General features: G+C 37.5%; 1 protein-coding gene across 4 annotated transcripts in view; it reads left to right on the plus strand.

The window, feature by feature from the left end:
• CDKAL1 (CDK5 regulatory subunit associated protein 1 like 1) overlaps window positions 1–19,801 on the plus strand; it is a 420,128-nt gene that overhangs the window by 243,097 nt on the left and 157,230 nt on the right. For all 4 annotated transcript variants that reach the window (XM_064443696.1, XM_064443697.1, XM_064443698.1 and 1 more), the window contains one exon: window positions 17,486–17,652. In XM_064443696.1, coding sequence (XP_064299766.1) covers window positions 17,486–17,652 — 167 coding nt within the window. The remainder of the gene's footprint in view (window positions 1–17,485; window positions 17,653–19,801) is intronic.

Below are 19,801 nucleotides of genomic sequence, written 5' to 3' on the forward strand. Positions count from 1 at the left end.
GTCAGAATTTCAGTCTATAAAGGTGGCTTCGAAGGAAGGGGTGAAGGAGAAATTTCTCATGAAATAACTACTCCAGACAAATCCATTTGAGCACTATCATGTACATGCTTTTCATTTCTAATATCCAAACTGATGACTCAAGAGTGGGATTTTTAGAAAAAGTGCATTAGGTTGACATTTATAGAGTACCTGGCACTATGTAGACTTGTATTCACTCCTACCGTGTTAGAACGAATTATAGTAAGAAGAAAACTTATCTACTGACTTTTTGGTTATAGAAACCAAAACAAGATGAAGTGCCCTCTTTCAAAGAACACTTTATTTTCTCATTTCTAAAATTCATTAATTATTTGAAATAAAAAGCGTATCTCCAATGGGTGACATAGCCACAGAGTGTTCGCAATTTAGAAGAGAGCTAATTAAGTGCTCTTCGTAGCATAAGATGAATGTTATTTATTTACTGAGATCATTCAGGCATCAACAAATAATGTTAATGTTAGAGTGTGATGTGACTCTTTCTAAAGAACCATTTTTAAAGAAATTAAGTATGACCACACTACAGGCACAGCTGTGCTTGTAGCGCATGTAAGTATACACAATATAGCTTGAAATAAGCCACTTTTTTATTAGTGGTACTGTAACTTCAGGTCATCAGAATATTTGTCAAGGTTCAATAACAGGCTTCTGCTGAGTTCTGTGCTTTTAGTATTCTCCTCCTATAAATAAGTGCCTGGCTTAGCTGCTTCAAGCCAGCTTATGTGGATATTTCCAAGCTAAAGCAGTAATGCACTACATATGTGCAAGTTTGTATTATTTATTTAAATTAGCACTTTGTTTAGAATTTGATACAGGCAGCAAACTGGTGATATATAAACCATCAAAAATCTTTCAGCTATAGTGAAGTTGTTTATATTTTCTCCCACTGACTTAATGCTAATTTCCTCATCCTGACTCTTGTGAAATTATGTAGAAATAACAGTGCTTTAATATCTGTTATGAAATTGGAACATACATTTTAAGTAATGACATTGGAATGCTTTGGGTTAGAAACGAGCGAGCGGCCTTTGCTCCTCTGAAGATCAGATGCTTAGGCAGAATACTGTTTTCCTGTGGAATAGAGAGGCAGGGATTAACAGTTTGAGATGGGCCCTATAAACTCCTCAGAATGTCAGTGGAGTTATTTTATGCGTAGAAATAGTTTCAGCCATTCTTTCAGTCTATTTTTTCCTGTATAGTCAAGTTCAATCCTTATAACTTTGTGTAAAATTACTATTCTGTAGTAAGATTTCTCTGGAAACTTTGCATTCCATTTTATTTTTACAGTACCTGTGTCTTGAAATGCCAGTGTACTTTGTTCGAATATATCTTTATTAGGAAATACAACTTTTGAAAAAAAACCCATGTATTGTTTAATGTGGGCTAAGTAAGAAGATACTTGCATTAGTTCTTTTTCTGACAGATATTTAGGTGGTCCTGTATATTCCTGCTCTTAAAAAATAATTTGAACTGCAAAAAACTCTTTCCTGGCAGCCGCCACCTTGGCTAATTGGCGCTGAGGATGTCACTAGTCAGGTCTGAGCGACCTCCTGCTGCTGGTTTCCCAAGTTACAAATCAGAATTAGCTGCTGACATCCAGCCAAATAACTTCAGCAAATACTTAGGACAATGGGCACCAAAAGGCACCAAGTCTGTGAAGTCAGTCAGTGGTTTATGGACACTGAAGCATTTCTGAGGATCTCTTAAGCTGAGCCACATGGTGCTCAGCTAGGAAGTTGATTGATGGTTTTACAAAGGAAAAAATGTTTATGAAAGAATGCTTTTCTTACAGATTATCCTGCATTAATATATATCTGATGTGCCTGGCAGTGTTTCAGCAACTGGATGTTTGCCAAGACTTGACACTCCTGCAAGACACAATACAGTTTGTGTCTAGCAGCACTGAGCTTTTTGTTTTATGGTCCTGTTTCTAATGAGGCAGACACTTCCATATGAGTTCTCCTTCTCTAAATCAATGACACTTTTACATTGTGATTGTTACATGTTAAATTGCTTACCCAGGCTAAAGTGGAGTCCGTTTTTGCAAGTTTTTGCTTCTTATCCCCAGAATTTCAGGCTATCGTATCATTCTGTTTCAGTGATTGGAATAAACACGAAAGGTACCAGAAGCTCTCTTGTGAAGCTGAAGAAGAATTACAGATCCCATACAAAATGTACTAAGCAGGTTCACAGTTCATATATACTGAAAATAAGCTCAGAGGTGTTTAAATACCTTTGTAAAGTAAAGATCAGTGCTCTAGGTATCAGTGGGAGCTGCAAGCCTGAATCCATTTGTAGATCTGTCTGTAATCATTTCAGAGTACTTGAGAAAAGTTTGATATTAAATGTCCTTCTTGGACTGACTTACAAGTGAATATCATGGGTTCTTTTGTGTAATACGTGCTGTTGATTTTGTGTATTTTGTGTGCTGCTCTATAGAGGAAAACAAGGCATTAATGTACAGTGGGGAGAATCAATGAATCCTTCCTCTCAATCTGGGAAAACAGCAAAACTTAGTCATTCTCAAACTGTGGCACAGAAATTGCTCAGGCTACGATTCCCTTATTTTAAATTTACAATTAAGGGCTGGAACAAATAAATTATTTTACTTTGAACATTGACTTATGTCCAGCCTCACTAACATCCCCAGTGAATGATTTTTCTTTTTAAGCCAGAGAGTCCTCGTATGATTCAAAATGATTGAAAAGATGTATGTGATTTCTTTTATGAGAGGGGCTTTAACAAACTGTCATTGAGACTGAATTATTTCTCATTACTAGCAGAGGGTCGTTCATTTAAATTGGGTTTAAGGTCATGGACAGGGCAGGTTGAAGGGGCAGAAAGAGAGTAGAGATGCATTGTGTTTAAACGTGTTGGAACAGGCCTGCAAAATAAAATGGAGACTGTCACATAGTCTCAATATTTGTTCTCTCATGCATAGAAATGTACACAGAGAGAATATGCAGGAAAACTATTGCTCCAGTGGCTTGCATTCATGCATACGGTATGATGAATTGCTTGGAGCCCTAGTGATAAAGATTACCAACCTGAAGACAAAGAATCATTTAACTGTCCCATACTATTGATTACTGTCACACATAAGTAGAGGTAGACTGAAGTAGTTGGACAAGTAACTGTAATTATAAGTTGCAAATTCTTGTGAGTCTGTACTTCTACTTATGCAATGCCTGCCGTATTTATTGGAAGACCAACTCTTTCATGATAGGATAAGGCCTTCATTCTTAAAGTTTGGTGCCCTGTGATGCTGATATTCTTCTCCACCAGTATGAAACCCACTTTCTTTCTGACGGAGCCTGGGATGCCCCTGCCATGGAAGAGTTGGAGCTAATCCAGCCTGGTGGCTGCAGCCAAATAAAGTGAGTAGTGGCAGAGTCCTGCCTGCCTTCCCTGAGGTGGGATACCCATTTGGGCCATGCTTCTCCAGCTGGTTACTAGTGTTCATGAAACTTGTGGGAACAGAATGTTGAGATTTCTAGTTTTCTGTGAAATTTGATAGAAATTGGCCAATGAGTTCAAAAGTTACTGGGATAGAAAGATACGTGCACAGCATGATCATGCAAGGCTTGTTTTCTTAGGTATCTTGATTAAAGATATGTTTCTTAAATACAAGCTTAAGGAAAGTGAGTCCACTTTGGAGACTTGAATAGGAGGATTCGGTTAACAGTATTGGGATCTACTAACACAGTTCTTAGTAAATGCAAAACATAAGTTGTTTTAAAAAACAGAAGCTCAAAGTTGCCCATTCTTCTGTATTCCTACAGACCAATATAGATTTAATCTAATACTTTGTAAGTACGAGCGGCATCAAAACCCGTGTTGGAATAGTAACTCTAAACCTAAATAAATGAGGGCAAAATTCACTGTAATCCCAAGATGACTCGGTATTTTGTTCAACAGGAGGAAGAAATGTATTTGTTTGGAAAATTTTCTTTTTAAGAGGTTTCAGTTTATTTTTCTGTGCCAATCTGTAGTTAATACTGTGTGGTGTTATTTAACACAGTCAGTTTTGCTTGTTTCTCTGATTTCTACTTGCATTCATGTGTTCACGCTTACTCTTAAAAGGCTTCTTTCTCATGGCTAAGCCTCAAACGGTATCTGAGCTGAGATACTGCAGGCGTGTCTAGAGATTCTCTGTAGGTTTTGGGATGTGTTTTCATCCTGTACGTAATTTTTGGGTTTATGCTTACATGTTTTGCTGCATTCTGAGATCCTTATTTCGAATTTATGGCATCCTTCTAATTTTCCTTTGAGGCAAAATGTTGAAATAGGTCATTGCTTTCTGTATTTTACTAGGGGGTGGAGATAGGAGAGAAGAAATACTAGAAAGGAATTTTCCTGAAAATATGGTAAACTCAAAAAGCCACTTTATTCCCATTTCTATCAATCAACTGTTTCCCTTCCTAGAAAAAAAAATATGAAAAGGTATTTAACGTTCTAAGTTGCAGCCAAACTGTTGTTGCTTTGCAGGGACAAAAAGATGTGTTATGCTATGACTTAAATGTTACTATAAACCTTTATTAGATTATTTGGAAATTACAGCACATGACCCAGGGCTAAACCTCATGTTGTTAAAAAAGAATTATTGGCAGTCAAAACATGCTGTGTAAGAAATGACATTTCTCCCATTTCTAAAACAGGAGAACAGACCTTTCATTAGGTTTCTTCTTGTTTCTAGCATTGCTAAAGCTTGTTTCCATACATAGAAGTGACAAATGGCATATGTATATACAGCACGTTTCCTCTGCAGCAGAGTATATGATAGTATGCATTTTTATTCCTTTTAGTCATGCTTTGGGTTAAATATTTAATGACTTTGTAGTGCATTGTATGTATTTGATTTCCTTATCCAACTTACTGGTATGCATTTTGGCATTTTTAGTAAAACTTCTCTACAGAATATCCCATCTATCATTATCAGAAAATACAAACATATGCAAAAAAAGTACTCCTTTAACTATTGCATTGTATTTCTTTCAGAAGAAATGAGGAACATTTTTTTAATAGCATTTGTGTTTGATTTGTGATTCCTCTATAAAGTTTAGGTTAGAGTTCATCTTCAGTGCTCATAGGGTCCTGAAAGAAAATTATTCTTGAAGTACCTCTAAAGATAATTTATCTGTGGAATTCTGAAGCCACATACCAGTTGTAGATTTCTATACTCGATTGCAGTGCTACTATTAAGTGGATTAGTCATCAATATGCTGGCTAATATTATTGTAACTGTTGAAAGGATGAATATTTTAAATTTCAATACAGCTTTTTAAGCATAGGCTTTAAAATGGTAGTAACAGCAAAAGAAAAACCTCACTCAGTCCTTCTGACTCTTTGGCCCGATACTTATTTACAATGAATTGTTTTCCTAGTATCACTGCTAGTTGCAGCTTCTATAATCAAATTAAACAAAATAGTATAATGTGAATAGCACTTAGCAGTAAGAGAATTCACAAGCATTTTCATGCATGTTCAGAAAAGACCTGCCTGGTTGGTACGCTATTCAAAGGATTTTTCTCTTTTTTATTGACTAGTGAAGATTTTATGTGAGACTGACTGAACTGCTGCTGCCTGGAAGAGTTTTTCTCCAGGCTGATCTTCCTGTGCCCCTTGAAACATCTGGTACACGGTGGTCCTTGGCAAGAGTACCGCACCAGACAAATTGCACCACTCCCCCTAACTGCTGTGGTGTTTTGTGTGTTCCTGTCCCAGCAACGTGTTCCTTAGGACACGTGCACACACCGCGGTCAGGTTTGGAATCCGGCCTTCCCTCTGTGCTCCTCTCCTTTCTAAAATCAAATACATGTTCTCTCCTTAATCACCTACGCACCGGTGCTTCGACATGCCCATTGCAGGTTGGACGAGTCTCCTAAAACTGCACTCTTTGTGGAACGATGAAAAGTACTCCTGATGGAAAAGCCATCTTGAGAAACAAAAGAAAAGTAATAACAGCACTGTTCCTTGACCATTAGAACCGCTGTGCAGCGAAGTAGTATTTGAAATGCAATTACCTGCTTTGAAGGGAAATGTGGTCTCCTAGTGTTAGGGGTAACTCATTAAAGAAGTCTTTAAGGTAAGTGTATTATTTTTTATCATGATTTCCCTAATGATAGCTTTCTAGCAGTTAATGCTGCCGAGCAGCTGTTGTAAGATTTGTGAAGTTTAATACCTTTATTAATTTTTTCCTCAGATTACATTGCTGGGTTTTGTGTCTTTCAGAGCTAGATGTAGGATGTAGAGGTGTTGGTAATAGGTATAAGGAACACATTACAGGAAATTGTAAATTGAGACAAAGGTAAACTTGTGTAACACTTGCAGACTTCTACCAAGTGTTTAAAGAAAAGCTACTTTAAATATAGGGATATTATTAGATTATTTAAATAGTTTTTAAAAGATTTTTTCCCTTTACTTCCAGTGTCATCTGCTTGGTCATTTTTTATAGGTGGAATAATACATTGTTTTCCTGAGTGACAAGGCTTGTGTTTGAATTCTACTCTTGAAAAAATTCAGTAATAGTACTTTGGATATTCTTTTGATAAAGATTCCCAAATAGAAGCTCATCTCTCTTAATTTTCATATAATTTGTGTTCCTATATCAACATACAGTAAATTCATCAAAAGGTAGATTATTGTTTAGAATGAGATCGTAATGGGCATTAATCTTTATGAGAAAAATACATTCATATCCTTCAAAACTCTTGAATTATTTCACTTTGACCTCCCTGTGGACACCTCCAGCAGATTTTAATTGCATTCTGATCATGATATATTTTGGTGGTGTCTCACTGAATACTTTAACTAGATTTAGATTAAGGTGTTTATTCACCAAAGAAGCTCTGGGTACTCAGTGAGAATTCAGTGGATATACTTAAATGTCTTCATGCTTTAGAATTAAGAAAACTACCTTACTAGTGCTATACAAGCTATCTCCTTTTTGGTCAAGTTGGCCCATCTAGGGTTGCTGAGAAAACACCAACCCTTTGAGTAAATATTTTAAGTAATATTGGACATTAGAAGAGGGTTTTGACAGAAATCAGGGGATTATGATGTTATTTCTATCTGTAGAGTATATAATTTTTAATGTATATTTTCCTGTATATTATTGGTTTCTTTCTTTAAAAGAAAAAGGCACACCGCCTCTAGCTTTGAGGTTACTTACCGACTTGCTACTGAAGTGTTTTAGGTTATAGTCAGGTGCAGCAACAAGTCAATATACTTGCAGATACAGGCCGTATTATTCATAATGAATAAATGGTGGTGTCTAAGCTAGCATGAAGAGGCAACTTTACATAAGGATTATAATCCTTGGAAACTGTATTTACACATTACCTCTCTCTATTACTGGTTAATGGCATTGGTGTCCCCAAAGTGTGTAGATGACCGCCTTGCCCTTGCACATACTGACTGTTTTCCCTGCTTCCTTTTATTCTATGATATAGCAGTTTGCCAGATTCTTCAGTTATTTTCTCACTTTATACAGAGAATAATGGTAATTAAAAATTAGGTTTTTCCTTAGAATTCAGTAGTTTAAGATAAAATGACAGTGATATGTAGAATTGCTGACAAACAAAGCAAACCAACTTTTATTGAAGTATTTCTGTATTCTGTAGTGCCATTTGAGGTTTACATAATTATATCTTGACTCATAACTTAGTGTGAAAAATTTAACACTTTTGTATTTGTCACTTATGATAGTTTTCTTAATTCTGGGGCATTTTTTGTGATCAGAGCATGTAACATTCTAAAAGATGTCTCCCCTAATCCTGGGATGTGTAGCAGAGCGGAGATTATTTATTGATTCTTGTTAGCTTTTCAGTCAGACACACACATAACATACCTTCTTTCTTTGATTACATTTTAAAATGTCAACATTTTACAGTAATCTGAATTATTTCCAACTAGTTTTCAGGTAATTTTAAAAATGTCATCTGTAAACACCCAAAATATTGTTTCTTTCTACTCTTCCTGTTCATCTGTTGGGGGCGGGTTGGGAAGAAGAGTCAAAAACATTGAATGAAATAGGACTATAGGATTCAGCTCTTGAAAATGCAAGAAAATCGGGCAGGAGAATGCTTTCTCGAGGATGAGTTTCCATGTTAAATTTCTCTAACACACCCTGGTAGCTTGTGTGCAAGCTGCTGTTGTAGAATTTGTAAGCTATTCTCTTTCTGAAATCAGATTCAGAGAGTTATTTAACTTGGCTACAAACATTTTTAATGATTGAAACTTGGTATGCCATGTTACTTCCCAAGAATTAATCAGTTTCCATGAAAACATGTTTAAATTAATCCAAACTCATTAGCACTACAGAGATGGATACTCAGTAAAAAGCCTCCATTAATTAGCACTGCATCCTGTAATATGCCTACGGCTCATGACCATTTCCTTCAGTTCGTGGTGTGTGTGACCCTTTGCATCTGATACTTCATCTACAGCAGACCGATAGCCTATGTTTTGGTTTTAAAACAGCAAGCGTATGTTATAATGAGTGACACATTACCCTTTTTTTCCCAATGAATTCCTAAGTCATAAACAAGATTTCTCATATGCATCATTTTGAATTCAGAGTTCGAAGCAGGTTTCTCATTTGTGTTTTGACAATAGGCATAGAAGTAATAAATTTCAGTTCTTCAGTTTTTAAGTTTAGGAAATTTTGCTCTTTCTCTTTTCAGTAGCTAAAGAGTATTTCTGCAGGGTGATAGTCTGACCCTTCTGGGGAAGGGTTGAATACTCTCTCTGCTTATAGTATAAGATGACCATGAGCGTATCAGTAGTTCAAAAAGTGTATTTGTGAGGTATAGAGCTGAGAACAACAATTCCATGCTTCAGGGACCATATCTGTATGTTGTATACAGGGCTGCAGAGCAATAGCTTTAAACTTATGTCTGTTTGTGTTTTCTGAAATAGCTTTCCTTTGTGTTTAAGTCCCTTTTTGCAAAATCCATTGCCTGTGGTCACCCAGTCCTTTATGCTTTATTTTCTTGATGCATGTACTGTTGCCTATCATTGAACTTGCTTCTTGAATAATGTTCTTGGTTCAGCAAAGAACTAATTAACATTGGCTAATTCTGTCCCTGATCATTAATACACATGAGACTTCTGTTAACTTCAGCAGTCCACCATCTCTGAAGACCAACTTAATTCTTGTAGGATGTCTGTATATGGAATGGAAAATTTGGTGGGTTTTTTGTTTGTGGGTTTTGTTTTTTTTTTTAGCTGGCCAGTATAATGATTAAGTAGAATTTTTAAAATTATATTTTTCATTTGTGCAAATCACCTTCAAAACAGGCCGGTGTGTAGGTAACACACGTGCTGGAAATAGGAGGGTCATAGACAGGTGGCCAGCCAAGAAAGCACAGACTTCTCTCTCAGAGAATAACTTCCTCATCCCTCAACCTGAGAAATAGGACCAGCTCATGAAATTCAACTACATTTTTTTTCCTTCCAGTTTTTTTTAAAATCCTTTCTTCCCCTTTCTCTTGAAACTGGCTACAAAAACCAATTTATCATCATGATGTATGGTATCATTAATCCTCCTTGAAAGGAAGATGCATAATGCTGCAGCATTGGCACCAAGCAGACTTCTGCAGCCTGACTGTCTTGATGCCCTTTGGAGTCTCTCTTGTTCTAGCAGAATGAAACTGGACTCATGCTAAGTTTAGCATCATGCTGTTTGCAGCAGCAAGTGACCTATTATACTGTTCCCTTTCCTTCCCCCCTTCCTCTCCCCTTTGCTAACCCAGTATAGCTACCAAATGAGCAAGACTGGGCTGCTAGATTATGCTCTAGCAGTACACTCTTAGGAGCGGAGGTCCCTATAGGGGTAGAATGACTCCTTTTATAAGCAAGGACAAGGGTTTGCTTTGTGGGAGAGAGAAAACTCCTATGCTTTCTTTGGTATTTAATGATCAGTTGGCCCTATCTGCTGCATGCTTTTTACTGGGAACTCTCTATATCTAACTTTTGGTTTTTTGTTAATACCGTAGAAAGAAGGAACTAAACTTTTACTGCTTTCACAAGCTTTCTTATTCCTTGTTTCAAAATACTTCTTGTATCAAAATACTTTGCTATGCTTATCAGTATGGTCACAGAAGTGAGAAAAAGAAACAGTATTTGATATAACTTGTAAAACTCCTAAACGCTACACCAGTCACAGGTAGTGAACTTCCTTTGTTAAATACCTTAATGGTGAAGCATTTGCTGCAAAAGGAGCAGAGCTGTTTTTGAGACTTTTATGCAATTAATTTAGATAAACATGGGAGCACTGATTTTGTTTATTTTAAACAGCGTCATTAGTTTCATCTTTCAGATGTGTAACTTCTGAAAAGGAAAAACCTTGAATAAATCAGTTTGTAGCTTCCACTTTCATAACCACAGAAGATAAAATGGAAAGCTGTGGTTAGTCATATGGGTATCAGATTCTTCTATCAGCCTTCACATCTAAATATAAAGTGGGAGGTAGAGAATCCTCACATCAAAGTTAGCTTGACGTTTCCAAAGAGTAGATAGGTAGCCTGGCCAGAACTCTTCATTTCAGTGTGTGGTTGTTTTGGTAAAATCTCCAAAGTAACCTTAAAAATTATTGTGAAAGGAGGTAGTAGAAGTGTATATGTGTGTTTTCTGTTGGGGGGGAGGGACAGTTTGTTTGTTGTTTGTTTTTTTTTTTTTTAATTTTGTGCAAAATGAGAATGTTTTGTTATTGTAACATAAAAGTAATGAAGAAAAGTTCTTATTAAGGAGTCCTAATGCTTTTTATATTTTTTTACTATGGTCCAGGTCTGATTCTACATGGTAAGCTATATAAAATAAAACAATAAATACAAATGCATTTTGAGGTGAAAAATGTGTGAACTGTAAGATTTTAAAAATATATTAACACATTTTCATTGAAATAGAAACAAGGTCTTCCTTGAGCTCTTTTGCATAGAAGCTCATTTAAGCTCTGATTACAACTTCTTTAATAAGTAAGTGAGATAGCATGTTTTTACTTTTTGGAAAGATAATCTAATCAAAATTCAAGGGATGTTTCATACTTTTGAAAAAACAATTGCCAGAAGAGTTAAGGGGGTCCAAGGCACGACTCATTTTTCTGTTTTGCAGTTTGCAATTATAGCCCAAACTTTTTTCATTAGTTTGCAGGATCAGGAATTTGTTGTAAGTACCTATGTCATGTCTGTGGTAAATGATCCTTTAAATCAAGTTCCTGTTGTGGCTTCATATAGTTTGAGAATTTCATACCATTAATCTATACTAATGTATAGAATGTGTATAAACACATGAGAACTTCAATCATTTGTGTGTGCAAACATTTACTTAAATTGGCAAGGAGAAGGAAAAAATATCTTGAGTTTTGTTACTAAGTGTAGTAGACAACGCTGCCAAACAGAATCTTCCAAAGTGATATTGTTGTGTTCTACTTTTAAAATAATATGTAATTCTACATTGGTGGAACGATCTGAGTCAGTGTAACTTGGTCTGTAGATCACTTCATATTAGTTCCCAAACACGTTTGTTCTTAAAAATATGTAGACCATAAAAGTCAGTGTGTTCATTTCCGAAGCACTCTGATATATGTGTCATCCTGTGGGTGGTAGAAACCACAACTGCTTTGAAGACTTGTACTGAACTAAGCACTTGCAAAACATGGCTGTAGTTCTTGTAACTGCAGATCGACATCCAGAAGTAATAGAATAACCCTGCAATGAGAGGCATCCAGGTGTGCTGAAAGTGCCGGCTGATGTCGTTATGGGGCTGTCCTCTGTCATCATTCAAAGGGCATGACAGTCGGGAAATTCTTGATGACTTGAAAAAGGGAAACATCACCAAGCAAGAAGGGGGAATCTGGGGAACTACAGGGCAGCTGAACCTCACTCTGTATGGGTCGAACCCAACCCTGCTGGAAGCCACTTCTAGGCACCTGAAGGGCAAGAGGGTGTTTGGGAAGAGCTAGCATAGATTTACCAATAACAAATCATGTGACTGGCCCAAGTGACTTTTCTGACAGGATGTCTGGCTTTGTGGAGGAGTGGAAAGCCACTCCATGATTGGTGTTTTGGGGTGGGTTGGTTTAGGGATTTTTTGGGTGTAGGGGCGAGGGGTTTGTTTGGGATTTTTTGTTTGTTTTTTTCAGGGTTTGGGGTGGAGGGGGGTTTTGTTTTGTTTCAGGGTTTTCTGTTTTGTATTGGGGGTTTGGGTTTGTTTCTGTTTGGTTTTTTTTTACCTTGAATTTAGCTAGGTCTTCAGCATAGTCTCCCATAATATCCAGTCCATATCTCATCAATCTAAGAATAAGTGGATGGTAAGGCGGCTGAAAGAATTGGCTGGACCGTGAGTCTCACAAGGTGGTGATCTGTGGTATAAAGTCTAGCTGGTGGTTCCTAATAGTGTTTTGCAGGGATTGATATGGGAGCCAGTATTTTGTGTCTTTATTAACAATGTGCACAGTGAGATAGAGTGCGTTTTGAGCAGTCTGGGAGGCGATACCAAACTGGGGGAATAGTTGACTGGCTGGAGGCCAGGACTGATATTGCAAGGGACCTCAACTCTCCGGAGAAATGGACTGACAGTAACATCGTGAAGTTCAACAAAGGCAAGTAAAATGTCCTGAATCCAGGACAAAATAACACCACGCTGCAGTATGGATGTGGAGAGCTGACTGGCTGGAAAGCAGCTTTGCAGGCCTCAGAGTTCTTCTGGGCAAGCTGCTGAACACGAGTCAGCGGTGAAACCCCTTTGCAATTATGAGCTGCGTCCTAAATAATATTAGCAAGAGTGCGGCCGCGGGCCCATGGGCGTGACTAGTGCCTTGTATTTGGCAGTTACGAGACCTAACAGAGAGAGTGGTCTGTCCAGTTTTGGGCACCCCAGGGCAAGGCTTACTGACGTACTGGAGCAATTCAGCAGAGGGCCACTGCAATGGTTAGGAGGATAGAGCGCACGACATACAGGAAATGGATTTGTTGAGCTTTTGAAGAGAAAGCTAGGAGGAGATCTTATTGCTCTCTATGACTGCCTAATGGAAGGGTAAAGAGAAGGCAGAGCTGGACTGTGTTGCAGTCAGACAGGTCATGGGAGGTAGGATGAGAGGTAAGAGATGAAGCTGGAACACAGGAAATCACAATTAGGTGCAAGAAAAAATATTTTACCCTGAGTGTAGTCATATACGGAAACAGATTATCCGAAGTGGCTGTGGTATTTCTGTCTTTGGAAATATTCAGAATACAACTGCACAAGGGCCTGAGCAATCTTGTCTAATTGGACCTGAGTTGAGCAGGAGATTGGATTAGATGACCTCCAGAGGTGCCTTGCAGCCTAAGCTCTTCTGTGATCCCACAAAAAGAAATTTTCAGTGGTGATCCATGTGGTTGAACTGACTGTCTAAGAGGAGGTCTGGACTCTTACATGATGAATCAATGCTTGCAGAGTGCTTCAGAAGTATAGGAGGAATTTGACTCAGTTTCTGTTTAAATTTGCATTATATTCAGGTTGATACAGTGATATGGTATGTACACAGATATCTTCACGGTTTCTCATTTAAGGCACTGATTCAGCAGAGTCATCTAGCACATGCACTGCCACAAATATGTAAATAGTGCCTGTAAAATCCATGCTGAATAAATAAGGGGAAACTCAAACAATTGAAGAGAAAATAAGTTTATGTAAGGTAGGCTCATTCTGAACAATGAGCACAGTTAAAGTGGATTTGATTTTTTCCAAGGCTTTCTGTCTGTGGCTAGGATTTATTTTTTTTTTTAATTCTAAGGGTGTGATCAGGAGTCACAGGGTCAAATTGATTGTCCTGAGGTCTGCAGGCAATTTTTGACAAACATTTAAGTCGGACCTCCCCTTGGCAGATGGTCTTTCCAGGTTTCTGTGGTGCAGGGGGAGAGGTATTTCTATGGTCTGTACAGCACTGCAGGCTGCCATAAGAATTCACCGTTGGAGAAGGAATAGGAAGGAGGTCAGGCAGTTATTGATAAGCATATGTGGTCTACTGAGAAAGTCAGCATCGGCGGTATCCCACTGAGGTGGCCTGCAGAGAACTGTGCTGCTGGAGAAGTAACACCTGTTGGTATTAAAGTCTCACAAGAAGGAGAAGAACGAGAAGAAGGGAAGGGGAAGCAAAAAACAAGGGGATTTTGTGATTGAATTTCATTTGTACAAAGTACAGCAGGTTAACAAACAGAATTTCAGTGGGATTAGTTTCTGATGTTTTAACATCTTCAGATGTTTTTGTAGATTGAAGTAAATAAATTTTTCAGATAGAGTAGATTTCCCTTTAATTTACAAGATGTGTGCTACCGCTGAAAGCAGTGTTTACAATAGTGGCATGAAAATAAAGTGAAATAAAAAATGCTAGAATTTTTTTTATTAAAGAAATGAATCATTTCAAGTGGTCTCTAAAACAGAAATGCGCATATCTCATAAAAGTGACAACTGTAGGATTTCTTGTCATCTTTATGACCAGGACTGTTTCGGCTACCCCACAAATCCCATGTCAGGTAATCTGCAATGAGTAATCTTTATATTGAGACATTGGAGAAGGATAGGCTCAGAACCTCCTTCACTGACTTGGAACCTTTTTCCAACATTTTTCATTCTCAGTCATCTCCAGTTACAGCAGAGCAAAGATTTGAAGCCAGCTGTTGAGGTTACTATTTTGTGCTGGGTTGTGATGGCAGAGTGAGAAATGAGCTATGAGCTGTGACCAAAGGCAGACTTGTAATTACTTAAATATAATGATAATTGGCCTTAATACTGTAACAAATGGTCTGAGTTTGCACGTCCAAACTCTGCAGTTTGGATCAATTTTCTTGTTTGCAAAATCAGCTTGCTTCTATTAGCACCAAAATTACCCAGTAACAGAACGGCGAATGATCTAGTGAGGTTGACTGCAAAGGAAAGGAGAAAAAATACCATACATGATTAAATAGTGGATTCAAATAGGTTCCTACATAGGGCTGGAATTTGGAGGGGAAGTGGGCTGAGCGAAATAGGAAGTGTTAGTTCGCTTTATTAATGCTGTTTGGGAGGTCTGTTGTTTTCTCCTCTTACCCAGTGTAAGTTTATACTCCTAAACTCAGGATGCAAAGGGCTAGAATAAACAGCTTAACAGCAGTTGACATCAAACCTCTATCACACACAGTTGTGTACAAAGTTGATTTACCCTACTTGTAAATACTTAGCACTCATAGCAGCTTTCGGTATTTGAAGATCCATTTTGTCTGCCTGAAACTGGGACATGAACTTTCTCATAAAATACAGGTGTCCGTGTCCGTCCTCCCTGTTAAGACTAGGTCCTTGGCTCTCTCAGCATGAATTATTCCCATTCCATGTTGTTCAACACCCTGATCGGAGAGCAGATGAGACAGTTATTCCTGTTGTTGCTGATTTACTATTACAGCTGCATCCTCTTCATGTGATTTAATTTGAAGTTTCAGCCCACCAGGGGGCTAATGGTCCCCACCTATGCAGCTTTAAAAGCTCACTGTTGTTTTCCACAGGAATGTTATTTCCATTCCTAGCCAGTGATTTCTTCCCTCACTCCGCCCCCCTCCCAGTGTTCATCTGGTAGCTGTAAAATTAAAAAACAAACAAAAAAAAAAAACCCCAAACCCCATGCAACTATTTAGATTGAAAGCTTAAAAAGATAATTACTCTGTTTCAGTAGAAACTGCAAGTAAATTACTCTGTTTTGCAGTGTTCTAATAGCTATTGGAGACTGATATTAAAAAAAAAAACCAACAAGACATTAGCCATCATTTAGATCCTTTATGTTTCTCTTATTTTTAAAATGTAACATATGTAATTAATTTCTTTTTCTGTATCTCAGGAGAATGTAGGGCAGGTGGCAAAACCTAGAGTATGTTTCATAGCGTGGTACTGCCTGTGGTGAGATGAATTCCGAAAAAATTAGCAACTACAGTGGAATCCAAGGTGTGATTGTGCACTGGTAGCAAATTCTGCATACGTGATCGGGCATGGGGGAGCTCAGTTTGAGTGTGCCTACAAAGTTGTGACTGCAAGCTGGATAACCAAAGAGCAGTACTTCAGAAATACTTTCAACCAAGCTCCCTACAAGAACAGAATTATACATCCCTCTCACTGAGTTATTCTTGAAGCAGAACCTAAGTAGTGATGAGTTTCTATGTTTACCTTTAATTTTTAAACATTCTTAGTTACAAAGAATAAATTACCTTGAAAGCCTTTCTGAACAAACAGAATGAAATTAACTTTGATGCCCAACATAGCCTGCTGTCCACCTTTATTGTTACAGTGTGAGTGTGAGTGGCAGTCTTGAGTTTACATTTTTGTCAAATTTCTGGTTTTCTATTTTTATTACCTTTTATGTGATTAAAGTCTGTGTACATATTTGTTTTCCTCATCTTATGTATATATTTGTGCCATAAACGTTTGCATTTTGAGATACATTCTCTTCTGGTCCAAAGAGTGCTTTGATGAATTATGTATCTTCTAGTGTTTGGATGTTTTCTTTACCAGTTCATCATCAGTATTAGAAATTTAGCTCTTCACTGAGTTAATGGTACCTATCTCACCAGGAATTACAGGAGTCTTCCTCCCAGCCACCCTGTTTTCGACAGCTTTTTCTTGCTTTGGGGGGGTGAGGAGGGGGAGATGGATTGCATTGCAGAAAGGATGGAAGCTGGGCAAGCCGGTAGACGTGGCTGTATGAAACCTCATTGCTTTCAACTATTATTAAAGGGTGGTGCAGTCTTTCCCCTCTTTGAGCAGAAGGATATTATTACCAAATATCAGTGTTCAAGGTCACTACTCTTCACAATACAAATCAAATATACTGCTTCCTAAGTCCCCGATTGATGGAAAATAAAGTATTAGCTGCCAGGAAACAGGTTTTCCGACACTATCACACAGTCATGCAGTGGTCACTAAACTTTTCAGTACAACCTTAATATTGAATTGCTAATTGTATCATTTAAAGAATACAAGTGTTTAGTAGTTATTCCAGGGCGTTTTAGAGCTATTTTTGCTTACTGGAAGCTTACCAGTTAACAAGTTAACTACTAGTAACAACCATTAATGCTAACTCTTTGCTTGAATAATGTTACTTGCGGTGTTTAATGAATTAGGCTCAAAAAATAGAGCAGAGTACTAGACTTGACTGACTTGCTGTAGAGGCAATACAGAATTAGTCATTGGCTGTGAATGTTAATCACTCCACAGCAATGATAATTTACAGCATTGTTGTAGCACTCTTGTGCTCATAAAATGAACTTAATAACCCACTGCTACCCATGGGATAAGCCTTCCTCCTCCTTCCCTCCCCCTTCCAATTGAATACCCGGTCTGGCTGCATAATAGCCTTGTGAAATACTGCATTAAAAAGAGTGAGCAGCTGTATGATAAAATAAACAGCTCTAAAACAGATTTGTTAATTATCTCTTTCTTTTATTCACAGAGGGTGTTTGTGAGATATGGCTGACCAGTGAAGACACAGGGGCTTATGGCAGAGACATTGGCACAGACCTCCCTACGCTTCTGTGGAAGCTGGTTGAAGCTATTCCTGAGGGAGCTATGCTGAGGCTTGGCATGACAAACCCTCCCTATATTTTAGAGCATCTGGAGGTAAGGAAGAAAAGAATCATTTATATGCCGGCATAGATGTTCATTGAGTGAGTCAGCATGGAACCTTGTCTATAGTGCGTTTCATTTTAAGCAGTATCTTAAAAAAATTCTGGACTTCAAGTAAATTTATAGAATTAGACTAATAGTGTTAAGCCATTTTCCTGACACAGCAAGTTATCGAGATAATAAGATATTCAAATAATTTTGGAATTATAATAATACTGAGGTCTCTGACCTGTGGAGCTTTATTATAGCGACGTTGCATTTGTGTGTGTCTTGTGTTTTCAAGAACTAAAGGAAATGTCATTAGCAGGCAATGAACTATGGGATTGAATTGTCTTCCTGCTACACCTCAGATTAATATTTCCAGAAACACCGTATGCTGGTCTCACTCAACGACATATTCACTATCCTATTTCAAATGCTCTGAGAGTGTGTAGAGCTTCCATGATAAGAAATGAAAATTCTAAGTGTATATCTCTGTTAAAAAAATTGTAACATAGTAGGTCAATGAGATTAGAAGCAATGAAGTGTACAACGTGAATTTGAAAGAATATCGTATGAATGCAGAGCAGGAAGCGAGAGTTTTGTCTCACAGATCAGTTGGTTTGGTTGGATTCTGTCACCAAATGAATTTATTGAAATTCATAGGAACTGTTTATAGAAGGAACCTAACTTTAAAGAGGAGGAAAAAGCAGGGAAGGATATAGATTAAGCTAAATTTTGTGACCACGTGCATCAGTGATATTGAGATAAACAGCTGGTGTCCATGCTGCTTTCCCAAAGATATTACAGAATAAGAGTGGCACCTACATTTTCTTAGGATGTCAAGGACAGTATTTTCTCACCAGAGTGCCATAACAGTATGTTTCCCTATTTAAGTGCCTGAGCTAGAGGAATCTCATTGTGATCAGAACAAGCAGTTTTCACTTCACCAGCTAAAGAATACAAGCTGCAGAAAGCTGCGAGAAATTTACCAGGCTGTTATTTTGTTCTTTGGTTTAACGTACGCCTCACTAAGATAGGGTCTTAAAACACTGAATAGAAATCTTTATGAAGTGGTTCGGTTGTGTTTCTTAGAGCTTTGCATTCTGTCTCGAACTCTCATATCTGTCACAAGTTTTTAATCTTTTTTTTTTTAACATTTTTCAGCATCTTGCACAAAAGCAAATCAAGCTTTGAGCAATTTTCACAGTTAGTGTCTTTGCTTTCATTTTTAACTCACTTTATTGAAAGTGTTTTGGCATAGACTGCCACTTTTGTCACTGCTGCTCATCTTATGAGCACTCTCGGAAGCTTTTTTTTTTTTTTTTTTTTTTTAAATAATCAGTTGCTGGAAATAAGAAACTGCTCTGCCCAGCTAAGGGGAACTGTAGTAGTCTTAATTTGATATAATCTGAGCAAGGTGGAAAGCATATTGCTTTCCTTCAATCAGTAGCCATTTTAGTGAGTGTATGTCACAAATCTGTGAATGGTTTTGATTTATGATCTCTAATCTTCCTGTTTCTAAATCTTACAGAAAGTGCTGGTGATAGAACTCCCTTTGACCTGACTCATATTTAGGAAAAGTACTCTAATCTCTTTAAAAGTGGATCTTTAAGTGTGATGGCAGAAAAAGAGGAATTAATGAAAGCCTGTTGAAAATGTGTATCTTGAAATTTGCTGTGCAGAACGTGCATTCTGTGTACACCAACCTTTTGTACAATAGCAACATCTGCTGTTGCTTGTTCTCTTCAGTGTTTCATACAATTTCCAGTTTATATGAAGTTTTTAAAGAGTTAATTAATTATTTGGTTGTATTTCTGTTTCATGTATGATTAAGAATTTCTGAGCTTGTAATTTAGTGAAATAATTTTGATGATTTGTCAAACTAAATTTGTAAACGCTTTTTTTACCTTCTGCATTTTTGCCTAGTCCCCTCTTCTAAGCTTATCAGACTTGTGTCTGAAAGATCACTATGGAATGTTGTCAGTCTCCTGTATACATTTTCACCAGACAAAATAAACTTTTTATGGGGAATGTGCTTTTTACTTCCTGGTTGAGGAAAGGGTAAAAGTATGATTTGTTTAAAAAACAAAATAAATGAAATGAGAAGTTGATTAACCTTCATGTCAGTTGATTAGGATAAAATCCAGATGTAGTTCTGTTA

Source organism: Phalacrocorax carbo, chromosome 2 (genome assembly GCF_963921805.1).
Source record: "Phalacrocorax carbo chromosome 2, bPhaCar2.1, whole genome shotgun sequence".
In the NCBI taxonomy this organism is placed as follows: domain Eukaryota; kingdom Metazoa; phylum Chordata; class Aves; order Suliformes; family Phalacrocoracidae; genus Phalacrocorax; species Phalacrocorax carbo.